General features: G+C 55.2%; 1 protein-coding gene across 4 annotated transcripts in view; it reads right to left on the reverse strand.

The window, feature by feature from the left end:
- Window positions 1–3,228: 3,228 nt before the first annotated feature.
- Window positions 3,229–13,817, reverse strand: part of CMKLR1 (chemerin chemokine-like receptor 1) — a 45,543-nt gene continuing 34,954 nt past the window's right edge. For all 4 annotated transcript variants that reach the window (XM_059408608.1, XM_059408609.1, XM_059408610.1 and 1 more), the window contains 2 exons: window positions 5,843–5,915; window positions 3,229–5,299 (listed from right to left, as the gene is read on the reverse strand). In XM_059408608.1, the coding sequence (XP_059264591.1) occupies window positions 4,202–5,299; window positions 5,843–5,845 (1,101 nt within the window). In that variant the 5' untranslated portion in view covers window positions 5,846–5,915 and the 3' untranslated portion in view covers window positions 3,229–4,201. The remainder of the gene's footprint in view (window positions 5,300–5,842; window positions 5,916–13,817) is intronic.

A 13,817-nucleotide genomic window follows, 5' to 3' on the forward strand; every position in this document is an offset into this window, starting at 1 on the left:
AATTTGAATAATATTTACAATTAATTTCCATCAATAAAGGAACGCACGGAGGCCTCTGTGCCGCTGAAATGGGCCCTGCGTTGGCTTCCCGCTAACCGCTCCCCTGAGAAAGCTTGGGTAGATTTTAAGTATCTCTAGAATAGTCCCCTTCTTTGAGCTCTACCTCTGCACCCATCACCCTCAGCTGGGGGCTGCGGCAGCCTCCTGGCTTCCCCTCCTGTCCTTCCACATCCTGTCCCGCCCAGAGCAGCCCCCGGCATCATTGCAAGATGCAGATCTGAGCACGTCCTCCCTTGCCCATGGCCTCCCCTGCCGTCCTCTCCATCCTGTCTGCTCTGGGCTCATTCTCCTCCCTCTGCTGCATCGCCCACCCCCTTCCGTCCCTTGCCATCACTCTCCCCTCCCGCTCTGTTCCTGCCACCTGGAGCACCTTCTCCAGCCCCCGCCCCTCTGCCACCGAATCAGCACCTACCCATCCCACACATCTCAAGTGTCTCTTCCCCAAGGCTTCCCTCTCCTCTGGACAGGGTCAGATCTCTCTCTAATAGGTGTGTAGCGCTTAGCATGGTTCTTTTCCTTCAAGGGTGTGGTTTTTAAAAAATTATTGGCTATCTCTCCCACTGACCAATGAATGAGCTCTTGAGGACAGGGACTGTGAATGCCCTGGTCACCCTCGCATTCCCGGTGCCTACCACAGGGCCTGGCAAAGAGAAGGTATTAAACAGATTTTTATGGAACAGATGAATGGGTTGTGTAAATGGATGGGTGGCTGGGTGGCTGGGTGGGTAGACGGATGTTGGAGTGGCTGGGTGGGGTTATCGAGTCATTACTAACAATCTACGGTCCTTGGTTGCCAAGAAATTGAAGTAAAGTGGAGGGAATGCTTTTCAAAACACAGTTTCTTTGAAGTCCTAAATTTGGGGAATGGTAGGAAACTTCTGACTTCCTCCTGCTGCCATTTCACAACACTGCTGTGTGACTTTGGGCAGCGTGCTGCACTTCTCTGAGCCTCGCCTGCTGCTCTGTGAGGTGGAGGAGGAAGGCAAGAGGGTTTGGGGGTGGGCAGGAACGTCCAGCATGGCCCCGCTCTCACCTCTCGTTTCGTTATTCAAAAGCAACTATGTCCTCAAAGGGAGAAAGCAAGCAACCCCCACCCTCCTGAATTACTTCTTGGTTGGACAAATGGCTTCCTGGATACTCCTGGTCCTGAATACCACCCCTAGCAGCAATTTTCTGAGTCCAGGGCTTGGCAACCACAGGCCCGGGGCACCCATCTCCACCATGGCACCACATGCTAGGGAGGAATGGGAGAGGGAAAGGCTGGGGAATCATGTATCCCTTCCATCCAAGCAAATACCAGCTCCATTTGCGGCAAAGAACAGCTCTCAGCTCCCTCATCTGTAAAATGGGAATGCCCCTTGTGGCACTCACTGTTGGGCTCTATCCTCTCCTGCCCAGCCTGGCCCCTTAAACCCTCTCGAGTTGACTCTGGGGACAGGCTTAAGCCATTCCTTCCTCATTCCTCAGCCAGTGCCACATCTGGGTCACTGTCCCCTCTTGAGCCCCTCCCTCTGGTCCCCCTTCTGCCTCCTGCCCCCCTCCTTCCTCCCACAGGCTGAAGAAGCTGGGAGCTCCCCTGAGCAAGTGGGGCCCGCAAGCCAAACCTCTCATTCTGCATCACCCATGTGGCTCCGATGGTCCTCTTCTCCTTTGGAGGGTCTGATGAGATCCTGAGCCTGACAAGTCTTATGACTTGTTTAATGAATGCCAGACCCCTTTGCTTGGTCTCTATTTTGCATTTCCTCTGTGCGTCCCTCCCCTCTTCCTGTCAAACCCCACCTTCACTTCTTGTCCCTGTGCCCACTTCCCCGTCCGCCCTCCACCCACCCGCCCCACCCAGGAAGCAGCACGGGGGCCCCCATTGACTGGTTCCTGGCCCCAATGGGGGCAGACCCTCTCAGGCACAAAGCACATTGGCCGCCTGTGGAGTAGTGCAAGGGCACACTCTTTGTGAACCACAGGACCTTTGTATATGTCCCCTGGGAGACACTCTGAAGAAGCTGCAGGGACAAGATGCAGGAGGAGGTCCCGGTTGCATTTCAGTATTTAATGAGAAACTCCTGGTGGGGCAGCCAGAAAGAGGTCTGACCTTAAGGAGGAAACAGCTGGTTTGAGTTTTACTCCTGCTCATCAGCTTTTCCAACGACAAAATGATTTCCTGGCTCCCTGGCCCGGCCTAGCCGGCATGCAGCCCAGGAGGAGCGAGGGCCCTGGCCTGAGCAAGTAGCACCTGGGGGTCAGAGGCTGAGTGGCTGAGGACTGTCCCTCTGGGGCCAGACATCCCACGCTGTCCCGTGCCTTAGCTCCTTCACCTGTGCCACGGTGGTGGGAGGTGACAAAAGGCACTGGGCACGACTTCAAGCTCCCTTTTTATGCTCCCAGATGGCCCGAGTTTAGATTTCTTGAAGCCACTGGATGCCTTGGGGTCAGTTCCAAGCTGCCTCCTCATAAGCACAATGGCCCAAGGAGGGAAGGAACAGTCCCTCTTTTAATGAGGTGTGATTTCCAAACCCCTTTCAAAAGCCCGTGGCCTCGGGAACCTGCCCAGCGCTGTGTACACATTACATGTGTTCACCGCATCTTGTCAGGGAATTGGCTTCACAACGGCGGCACGTGGAAGACAAGAGAATGTGGACACTCGAGGCCGGAGGGCCTCGGGCCCACCAGAGACCGCCTCCAGCCCAGCCTCTCTCCCCACCCTGCCTTCCCTGGAGGTCGCCGGTGGTGCAGCACATGGGAACCACAGTGGGCACGTGTGGGTGGGTGTCAGGGGACTGGAGGCGAAGTGTACTTTCTTTGCCATGTTGGGTCATTTTGAAAAACTTTTTGCAAGCCTGGGTTATGCGCTATTAAGAGGTTTATATGAATCTGCCGAGTAATAGATATTTATGGTCAAAACCCCAAGCCTCTCTCCACACCCTGATTCTGCAGCCTTCTCTGAGCCAGAAAGACCTGTTTTCAAATCCAGGTTCTGGCAGAGACCCACTGGACGCCCTTAGGCAAGTTACTTCACCTCTCTGAGCTGCAGCTATCCATCATATGTAAAAGGGAAGTAATAACTGTACCTAACTCAGGCCCGCCAGGGCGGAGGGGAGTAAAGGAGGTAACACATGGACAGTCTTTAGCATAGGGGGTGCTAAGTAAATGTAGGCGATCATGAGAGTCTAGAATATTCTCAATAGATACACCCTCCATTAAAAAAAAAAAAAAAAAAAAAAAAAAAAAAACAGAGGTTCCGGAGCCAGTCAGAGCTGGCTTCACCTCTTAACTGGCTTCCGGCTAGCTGCGTGTCCCTGTGAGTTACTCCCCACCCCCACCCCCAAACAGGACGTCTGCTTTGTCACTTGTAAGTGGGATAATGACACTGTAGCACGGGAAGGTGTCAGGCCTCATTGAGAAACGGCAACAGAGCTACTCCTGGGCAGGCCCCACCGCCTGCCTCTCAGCAGCACAGGACAAGGGCCCAGGCTGCAGGCTCCGCTGAGTTCCGTGACCAAGACCTTGGACCCATTCTTCAACCTGCAGGATGCCCCCAGCTTGTTTCCTGAAGCTGACTTGGGCAAGGCTCGGAGGAAGCTGAGGAGAAGGACAGGCCCTCCTTCCCTGGCCTCCCGCCCTGGCGTGCTTTATTCTGAGCACCGGCAGCCAGAGTCGGTGGACCAGGGAAGGAAGGGCAGCCCCCAGGATGGGGTGGAAACTGCAGGTGATGGCTGCCCGCCATGACCCGGCCCCCAGGAAACAAAGGCAAGGTGCGAGCAGGGCCTGGGGCAAGGGGCTGGCACCACGTCTCCCAAACAGCTATGGCCCCGCAAAGCACCATCACCCTGGAAAGTTCAAGGGTGAGTATCTTCAGTTGGCCTCCTTTGAGGGCCTGAGCTCTTCTCCGTCCCTGCCTCCCCCAGACCCCAGATCCTCATGGAAAGAGTCCAAAGTTGAGAGGACATGGCTTGCCCAGTCCATCAGGCCACTCGAACAAAGAAGTTCCAAGCCCTGGACTCCCAGCTCAAAATGCCAGTCAGCCCCGTGCAGACTACAGGGGGCGTTGGTGTGTCCTGCGGAGGTTTCTGCGGTGGTCTTGAAAAGGCAGAGTTTGCGGCCTCCAAGGCCGGAGTGTCTGTCCATTGGGGTTCCCAGATGGGCCTCAAAGCATGCTGGTCTCCCTCTCGTTCATCGACGACATCTTGGTAAAACTTCTGTGGCTGGGGTAGGAGGAGTGGCCTGTGTCCTCGCTCAGAGCATTGACCAGGCGGGAGAAGAAGGCCACCTTGAACTTCTTGAAGTCCTGGCCCATGAAGACATACAGGATGGGATTCATGCAGCTATTGGCAATGGCAATGGCAGTGGCCAGGGGCAGACCCAGGCTAAAGACGGAGCCGGGCACAGCGGTGTGGTGGAGCTCCAGCAGATGGAGGGTGTGGTAGGGGCACCAGCAGAGGAAGAAGGTGGTAACGATGGTCACAATGATCTTGAAGGGCTTCTTGGTCTTGGCCAGCCGGTTGCGCCGCAGCTTGCAGACGATGGTGAAGTAGCAGGCCGTGATGACAAGCACGGGGACCAGGAAGCCACAGAGGAAGCGGGTGACGGTCACCACTGTGTGCCGGCCGAAGCCCACGGGGTCCAGGCGGGAGTGAGTGGGCCACGGGGCAGAGCTGGCCGCTGACTGGCTGAAGTTGTTAAAGCAGGTTATCTTCCCGTGCACGTGGGCCGTGTCCCGGAAGAACAGGGAGGGAGAGCTCAGGAAGAAAGCCAGGACCCAGATGACCATGCAGGCTACATAGGCCAGCCGCACGCTGCGGTGGTTCTGGGACCAGACAGGGAGGAGCACAGAGACGCAGCGGTCAAAGCTGATGACGGTCAGCAGGAAGACGCTGGTGTACATGTTGTGGATGAGGAGGAAGTTGCTGATCTTGCACATGGCCGTCCCGAAGACCCAGTGGTAGTCCAGGGCCGCGTAGGCTATGTGGATCGGGAGGAAGACGTTGAACAGGAAGTCCGCCACGGCCAGGTTGAGGAACCAGACCGTGTTCACCGTCTTCTTCATCTTGAAGGTGGCGATGATGATCACCAGCCCATTGCCCAGGATCCCAAGGAAGCAGATGATGCTGTAGACCACCACCAGGAAGATCCTGGCTGTCGTGCCTTCCAGGGGAGAAGATTCCTCCAGGACCATGATGGGGTCAAAATCGTCCGGGTAGTCATCATAGGCAAGGGAAGTGTTGTAATCCTCATCCCCCATTCTCTGCGAGGGGAGACAGGGGTCAGTGGGGAAGCGTGATGGCGACTGACTGCAAGGGCTTGGCCAACACCAGCAAGGCCGACCGGGATCTGCCTGACTCTGGGCCAGGCCAGTTTGGCATCTTGATGGCTTAAGGGCTTACTTAACTACAAACCCCATTTTACAGACAGGGAAGCTGAGGTAGAGAGAGCCTAAGTCCCTTGCCTGAGGTTATACAGCGGAGATGAGGCAGAGCCGGGAGCCACACCCAGCTTCAGAGTCAAGCCTCTTGACCATCCTGTTTTGCTGCCTCTCCTGGACCCTCCCCTTTGCTTACAGTCTAGTGAGGGAGACAATCATTCATCAGATTCCTCAACTCATGGTAAAATGGTGATGATGCTCAGCATAATGAAGGAGGGGAGTGCAGTGCTGGGAGCTCGGGTCCCTCCATGTTTCCCAAACCCAGGAGACAGCTGGCTGGCATTCTCCAAGTGCTCCCCCCGTGTCACGGGTCCCCCACCAGTGTGGCCTTTGCAGATGCTAGTTGCAACCACAAAAGCCCCTCACCATTCAGTTAGGGTATCCAAGGCTCTCCGATGGGGTCCTCAGCCAGTCAGTCCCTGGGCACAGCTAGAAACACCTGCAGGAAAAGGACAGAGAGGCAGGGGTTGGAGCCAGGTCTGGAGTGGGGGCCTGGGTGGACTCAGAGCCAGAGACAGGCTCTATCGTCACCGCTCCCAGTGCACAGAGGAGGAAGCAGAGGCTCAGAAAGGCCAAGTGATGCCCAAGGGTGGAGGCTGGGGAGTGGCTGAGCCCCTCGAAACCAGATGAAGCGCCGAACCCTTCATCCCAACCTCATCCCCGCCCCACCCAGCACATCCACAGAGGAGGGCCTGAGTTGGGGGCGGGTGCAGGGGAAGGCACGGGCGAGAGTGCGCAGATGGCTCCATACAAGTCTGCTGCCAGGACAGCCCCAGAAAACACCATTCCACTTACCCGGAAGACAGAGGAGAAATGGCCCTGAACACCCACTCCGTGCCAAGGAATAATTCCCTCATTTTGTCTTCCCAGGGCCTCTCAGAGGCAGGCATGGGGACTCTTGTTTCAGATCTGGGGAAACTGAGGCCCAGAGAGAGAAGCATCCTTCCTCCGGGCGTACCCTGAGCTCCGTGGGGCCATGGACCACACACAGACCCGTGTCGCCACTGTCTGGGAAGGACATGGCCACGAATCCACTCACCGAGCACCTACCATGCGTCAGGCAACTTAAGTGGCACATGGGCCAATTCCCAGAACAACTTTGCTGGGGATTTTCCCACTCGAAGGAGGAACACCCTGAGATTCTGGGGAGCTGGCAAACTTGGGAGGTCTTGGAGGTGCGCCCACGGGCACGGTTCAAACCCAGCCTCAACCACCTGCCAGCCATGTGGCTTTGGCTATGTGACCTCTCTCGGAGCCTTTGTTTCCTCATCCATGAAATGGGAACACGTGCTCCTTCACAGGACGGATGTAAAAATTGTAGGCACCGGGAATAGGGCACATCAGCTCAGTGCTGGCACATCATAAACCCTCAAAAAATATTAGTGATTCTGTTAGGGCCCTGTGGGGAACTGCTGAATTCCAAGCTGGGCTTGGAATATGGGGCTCTGATAGCCGGACACCCAAACACCTTCCACCACTCAAGCTCTTCCCATCCCGACACGTGGGCTCCAAACCAGACGCTCAGCTCGCACAACTGCCAATCAATGCTTCATTATAAATAACTCCAGCCTTCCACCACGGAAATGCACTGTTGGTCCTTAATGGGCTTGAGGTTGTATTTTACGGCAGAAAAGTCATCTTTTGTTTTTATTAAATAAAAGCCAGTTGGACAATCCCCTTGAGCGTCATAGGCTCAAGGGACTCAGAATTCAAGTGTCACCCCACTTGGGTATCAGCTTAGTCCACAGGCTGGGAGGAGAGTCCAGACATACCCAGTGAGGGCACCCCCGGGGCTTCCTGTGACCCCCGGAATGCAGAGAGGAGATGGGAACAGTGCGTCCCACCCCTGTAACTGGGGCAAAGTGTGATTGGTGTTCAAGATCAGGTCTGCAGAACGAGGGCTCTCACCGTCACTACATGCTGCCCCCAAAATCATGGTCTGATGACAGTCACCGAGAGTGGCCTTGAGGACGAAATGACCATGTCCTCCTTCCCTATGCCAGCTTGTGCAGGTCCCAGGGACGTGGAAGTGCCTTCCTTGGGTCCCTTCCCGTAGGGGCTCACAGTCAGTGACAAGGCACAGGACAGATGTGTGCTCGGGCCGGAGCAAGGCCAGGAAGCCCGAAGAAGCCTGGAGGGGGCGTCCCCCAGCCTGCGCATCTGTCCTATACTTCTTCTCCCTGCCCCCAGCATGCCTCCCTCCTTGGCTGTGGGGCTGGGGGGGGCGGGGGTGCACGCATCTGAACCCAAGAGGAAGGCAAAGAGGAGTGGGGATCCAGCACTTTCCAAGCATCTATAGACAGGCTCTGGACACAAATAACGTCATGTCTGGCTCTCCAGCTGGGCTGGGAGCAGCTCGGGGTCAGAGGCTACGTCTTTTCATCGGTAAGCAGGGATGGGGGTGGGCAGGCTGAGGTGGCACGGGGTGACAATGACATCCTCTAGGCATGTCTGTCCGTCCACCACTCAGCCGACTAGGAATCGAGTGAGTCAGTGTCCCCAGTTGGCTTATGCTCTCCCCCTGAGCCCCGCAGCCCTCCCCGGGAGAGTATTTCATCACACGCCTGCCCTCGGCCTGTCCCAACATACATCCCTCCCACCCTGAGCCTGTTTCTGCGCCAGCCCAGGCTGTAGAGCAGGCGGTCAAGGACACAGACTCCGTGGCCCAACCAGGCTGCCAGCTCCCAAATCCTGGGTCCACATGAACCTCCTGTGACCACGGGCAAGTCCGTTGTCTTATCTATAAAATGGGTGTGATCCCCACAGCCTCTAACTCATGGGATGGCTGTGAGGCTTGAATGTCACCTGTGAAGCTCTTAAAACAGGGCAAGCACTATGCTGTTCTGGTCCCAAGAGTCTACTCTTAAGGCCCTCCTAAAATGCACTTTGCCTGGGAAGGGAGGAGGGGCTGGAAAGGCCATAGGACCCTCATGTCCTGCCCGCTTACCTCCCCACTTCTGGGTTTAAGGGCAGATCAACAGTGACACAGGCAAGGATTTTGCTTCTCTAAGTTCTAATCTCTTGTCTCTCAAATAGGGGAAAAAAGTGTCTCCCTCATGTTGTCAGAAAGGTCAGGTGAAGCGGCAGTGAACCCTTGGCCAACGGTAAATGATAAAGAGCTATAAAGTTCTAGTTATTTTTGTTCCTTCAACAAACAATCAGGAAGCTCCTGAAAAAAGCGTGTGTAACTACAAATGCGTCTTCTCTGTATACACACAGCCAACATTAATCGGAACGCTCAGCATACGCCCAGCACTGCTCTGCCAGGCTCCGTGCAATGCCCCTGACAGCCCCGCAGGGGTAACTCTAACTGGCAGGTGCAAAAAAATGGAGGTTCAGAGAGGGGAGCCGACTCGCCCAAGGCCACACAGCTGGGAAGTTGGATCTCCAAGGACCCCAGCGAGCAGTGTCTTGGGCTCCCCCTGCTTCCCTGAGGGATTAGGGGTCCCCAGTCCTTCCACTCAACCCTTGGAGCTCTTTAAGCCTTCACTTTGAACCCGGAGAGCTCAGACCTTCGTCACATTCCTGCTCCTCCCACGGAGCTACCTTCTCCGAGCCACCGTGCCGGGTTTCCCTTCGCCTTTCCTTCGCGGTGCCTACGCGTGGCTGCATGTGACAGTCACGCCTGCGACGCCGTGTGTATCCCAGTCCGGGACCCACACCCACCCACTGCCTCTCTTGGGCCCCCTTTAGGAAGCCCTCTGCTTAGTGAGAAATGCCCAGGAGAATTCAGCAAAAGAGCAGCAGTGCTTCTCCTGAGGAACGGGGCTGTTTCCTCATTCTTAGTAATTCAGGTGCTACAACATCACATTTCCCTGTTTGATGTGGCCACAGGTCAATTCACAGGCCAAAGCCAGCAACCACGATGGCCTTGCTGCTCCTCAGGCGTCTGCACTGGTTTTGGTTGCTTCTTAGGTCTCTGTCTATTGATACTTTCGATTGGTTTTAGTTCCTGGTGATAAATAAGAATTGACTGGGCGCATACAATAGCCCATGCACTGTGTAAATACTTTCATTGCATTAGCTCATGCGTCCCCAGGAAGCCCAGGGAGTGGTGCTGCTGTCACCCCCCCATGTAAAGGCGAGGAAGTGAGGCTACTGTCACCCAGTCAAATAGTGGCCAATTCACACCCAGGATGAGCAGACGTTGAGCCCTGCTTTTAGCCACTTGGCTTTCCAGAAGGTGAAGCACGTCTTTCCATGTCTGTTCCCACACCTCCTCATGCCCTAGAGTGTCTTACTCATTGCTCCCCTTTTCCTAGCCCATCAAGGAAGCCACTGCCCCAGTTCTCGGGACATCTGGTGGAGGCCCAGGGCACATCGTTCATCACAGCCCAGGCAGGCAGGTGAGCCTGTGGCCAGCCTGGCCCCTTTCCACCCTCAGCTCCCCAGAGAGCCCGCGGAGCAAACGGGCCGCTCTGGCTCACTCCCAGATTTGGCCTGTCACCCTGACCTTACACCCATTTGGAACGAGGCCTGGAGCTGGGCAGCTCTGAGGCCTCTGGGACAGACTTCCCCAGGCCGAGACAGTGTCCTGCCTCCATGCCCTCTCCTCCCTGGCATCCCCTCCTGGAGACTTATGGGAAGTGTACGAAGGAAAGGATGGCTTTCTTTCCCTTTGTGGCCTCAGCTGGCCCTCCCAGCAGCCCTGAGAAGCAGCAGAGCAAGCGTTCTTATCATCCCTATTTGCAGGTCCTGCAACGGAGACCCCTGAGAGAAGCAACTTGTTCAGGTGTGGTCTTGCACCACCACCCCCAGCCTCCAGAACTGTGAACAGGAAGGTTCGAGACTTCAGCCGCATAGTTTCTGGCATTCTGCTACAGCAGCTTGGACAGAGGCCGAGTCCTCTCGGGGGCTCTACCGCGATCCCAGTGCAGCGGGGCAGATCCCATGACCAACCCCCAGGCTGCTGCGAGGCTTGAGTAGGTGAAGGTGCGTTTTGGGGTGCTTGGGCGCTGCCTGGGGCATGAAAGCTCATCCCTGTAACTAACAGATCATTTCCTGTATGCTGGACTGCAGACCACACACTTCATGCACCTATTACTCACCCCTCACGACAGCACTCTGGTGCCAGGACACGAGCATTCCCATTTACAGATGGGGACACGGAGGCACAGGGAGGCAAAGTAAGGTCTGTGAAGCACTGTACACACCTGTGTAGAGCCTCAAGCCATTGATGTCGGTGTTTGTGGGGTGGGGGTGGGGTCAGCCAGAATCAGCATCTGCTAGAATTTCCTACTGGTACCCGCTTCTGACTCCATTGGTCCCTCCAGCTCACAGGCATCTCCCTGCAATGCTGACCACATCCTACCCACTGCCCCCTAACACCTCCAAAAGGCCTGCCAGACAACAGACATTCATTCTTCACCAGTCCCCAGCTCAGAGCCTGGCACAGAGCACGCACTTAAGGGGCACGTGTGGCATCATCATTGACTGGACACTTCTGTGTGGCAGGTGCCAAGCCCATTAGAAATGTGGGCACAGGTAACAGTCCTGCAAGGGGGGAGGTGTCCTTCTCCCCCAAGACTTTGGAAGCCTGGAGTGTCATGTCTCCTGGGGCAGTCACCTTGGGCAGCTGTAATGAGGGACCACAGGCTAGGAAGTTCAAAGAACACAGATGTTGATTTTCTTACAGTTCTGGGGGCTCTAGGTCCAGGATCAAGGTGTTGGCAGCATTGGTTTCTCTGAGGGTCCCTCTCCCTGGCTAATACACAGCCACCTCCTCCCTGTATCCTGTATGGTCTTTGCTCTGTGTGGGTCTGTGTCCTGATCTCTTCTTATAAGGCCCCCAGTCAAGAGGGATTAGGGCCCACCCTCATGAGCTCGTTTTACCCTAAGCACCTCTCTAGATGCCCTGTCTCCAGACATAGTCACATTCTGAGGGATTGGGGGTGTGGACGTCAAGATATGAATTTGGTGGTAGGGGGGATTCATAACACCTATGTGTTGTCATTAGTGTTATAACCTAGCATTGCTATTTGTGGTTCCTCCAGATGGCTCACTCTGAGCATGGGCAGGGTCTTATCCCCAGCTCTATGTCCCATGGCCTCACCCATGCTGGGGCCCAAGCCCCCTGCCTACAGTGGGTTACACACACACACACACACACACACAGGCCCTACCTCCAGGGCTGCCTGCCTCCAAGAGATTTATAATCTCCAAACCCATCAAGGGATTGCCGTCTACAAGGTACAAAAACCCCTTCCTTCAAATCTAAAAAGAGAACAATTCCAACAGAACAATCGTCAAATGATACGAACAGGTAATTTACCAGAGGGAAACCTCCAAATGCCGGCATATGACAAATTCATGCTCAAAGACATCCAAATGAGAACCACGGCCAGATAACACTTAGCGCCTGCTGGACTGTGGCACAAATGCAAAGCTGGCAAGGTTACCCCGCAGGCTGGCAGGGTAGGGGCACGGGTTCTCATGCCACACCATGGGTACCCAAGAAGCCCTGTGCACCTTCCAGCACCAGGAGGCACCAAGCACTGGGGGCGCTCATGGGTAGTGTTTGGGGGTTAGGGGTCATGCCTTAGCTTTGGCTCTCCAGAAGCAAACCTCCAATGACGACCCCTGCAACAGTGATTTATCAAGGATGTGTTCCAGGAAAAATCGGTAAGGGAGTGGAGAAATAGGATCCGGAAGGGGAGGAGGCTGGACAAGGGTGCAGAAGGTGCCCTCGGCTCTTGCTTGTGCTCTGAGAACAATGGAGGTCACCGTCCAGGAGGCTGGGTATTTGTATCCCTCTTCCCTGCCTCTGTGCATTCCCAGGCACTCCCAGCCCCTGAGGTCACTCCTCCCAACAAAGAGCGAAGGTGCTGGCTGTTAAGGCAAGAGACCATGGGGAGATCACGTGCACAAAAACCATCAAGGTTCCTGAGTGCTGGGGGTGGTCTGTGAAGCACACAGAGTCGTCCCCTGATAGCTGGAAGCTGGAGGCCCTTGAATGTCCACTGTGGGAGACTGGTGAATGATACGCAGCTGGTAGAAGCAACAGATTATCCAGTGTGTACACAGCAGTGGCATTCAGAGCATCTTAAAACCACCTAACCATAATAGCTCTTAAGTGCATTGAAAGTACACATGCAAATGCGGCAAAGCACACAAAACAGTAACGCACGTTTTGCAAAAACACTACCAAATAAAAAGATACACACTGAACGGATTACAATGGCCCTGTGGGAGCAGCGGTGGGAGGCAGAAGGATAGAAAATGAGGCTAAGAGGAAATGAGCCCCGTGAAGGAAGAGAGGTCAAGTGCGGGGGCTTCCGGAGTCCGGTGACGTGAACGAGGATGGATGCAGGGGTGTCCATTATGTCAGCTCTCTCTCGTCTCCTGAGGTCCAGAAAAGCCCAGAGCAAACAGACAGCCCAAATCCTTGGCTAGCGTTCATGCTTGGGCAGCGCTCAGCCCATGCCTGCATCCCTGAATTCCCGATGAAGCCACGCTCGGCCGGCCAAGGGCTAAGCAAGCAGCCTTGGTCCTGCCCAGGGCCCTTGGGTACTCCCCAACCCCGGAGCCTCCTCTCAGACTGGGAATGAACTTGGATGAGCCACTGGAAGCCCTGGTCCAGTTTAAGCTGGCTCCACGGCACCCAAGGCCTCATACTTCCTTGGCAATCCCAGACCCTGGCCAGACAGATGGGGGCTCAAATCCACATCTGGTTCTTCCTGCCACAGAGAGCACAAGACCTCAGGAGGATGTTATTGGCTTCATTTTTATTAAAGAAACATGCATGTAGCCCTCACTACATTCTAGGCACTGTTCTAGGCACTATTAGAAAGAAACCGAGGCCCAGAGAGGGTGAGAAATGTGCTCAAGGTCACAGAGATAACTCAGGTATGCAAGGTAGGTCAAATGAGGCATTGTGTGTGGCTCCAGGCAGGTAGGCGTCATGCTGGGCTTCAAACTCCGCCTGCCACACTGCCAAACCCACTCTCTGTCCTCGTTCACCACCTGGCCTCCCTAGAACATTCTGGAATTCTCTGGTCTTTGCTCTAGTGGAACTTCCCAAGAGCCCCCACAAGGTCAGTCTGTCAGGGTTCACAGTGTGCATTTTACAGATGGGGCAAGACAGGGTTCCAGGTTCCCTACAATTTTTCTGCCAGGGTCCCCCTACCTCTAGGGAATGGCCCAAATGGGAATGTGTCATCATCCCAGGTGCGGCAGGAAAAGACTTTTTTTTTTAGATTTTATTTATTTATTTGACACAGAGAAAGAGAGAGATCACAGGTAGGCAGGCAGAGAGAGAGGGAAACAGGCTCCCCGCTAAGCAGAGAGCCCAATGTGGGGCTCGAACCCAGAACCCTGAGACCATGACCCGAGCCAAAAGCAG

The sequence above is a fragment of the Mustela nigripes genome, chromosome 8, assembly GCF_022355385.1.
Source record: "Mustela nigripes isolate SB6536 chromosome 8, MUSNIG.SB6536, whole genome shotgun sequence".
In the NCBI taxonomy this organism is placed as follows: Eukaryota; Metazoa; Chordata; class Mammalia; order Carnivora; family Mustelidae; genus Mustela; species Mustela nigripes.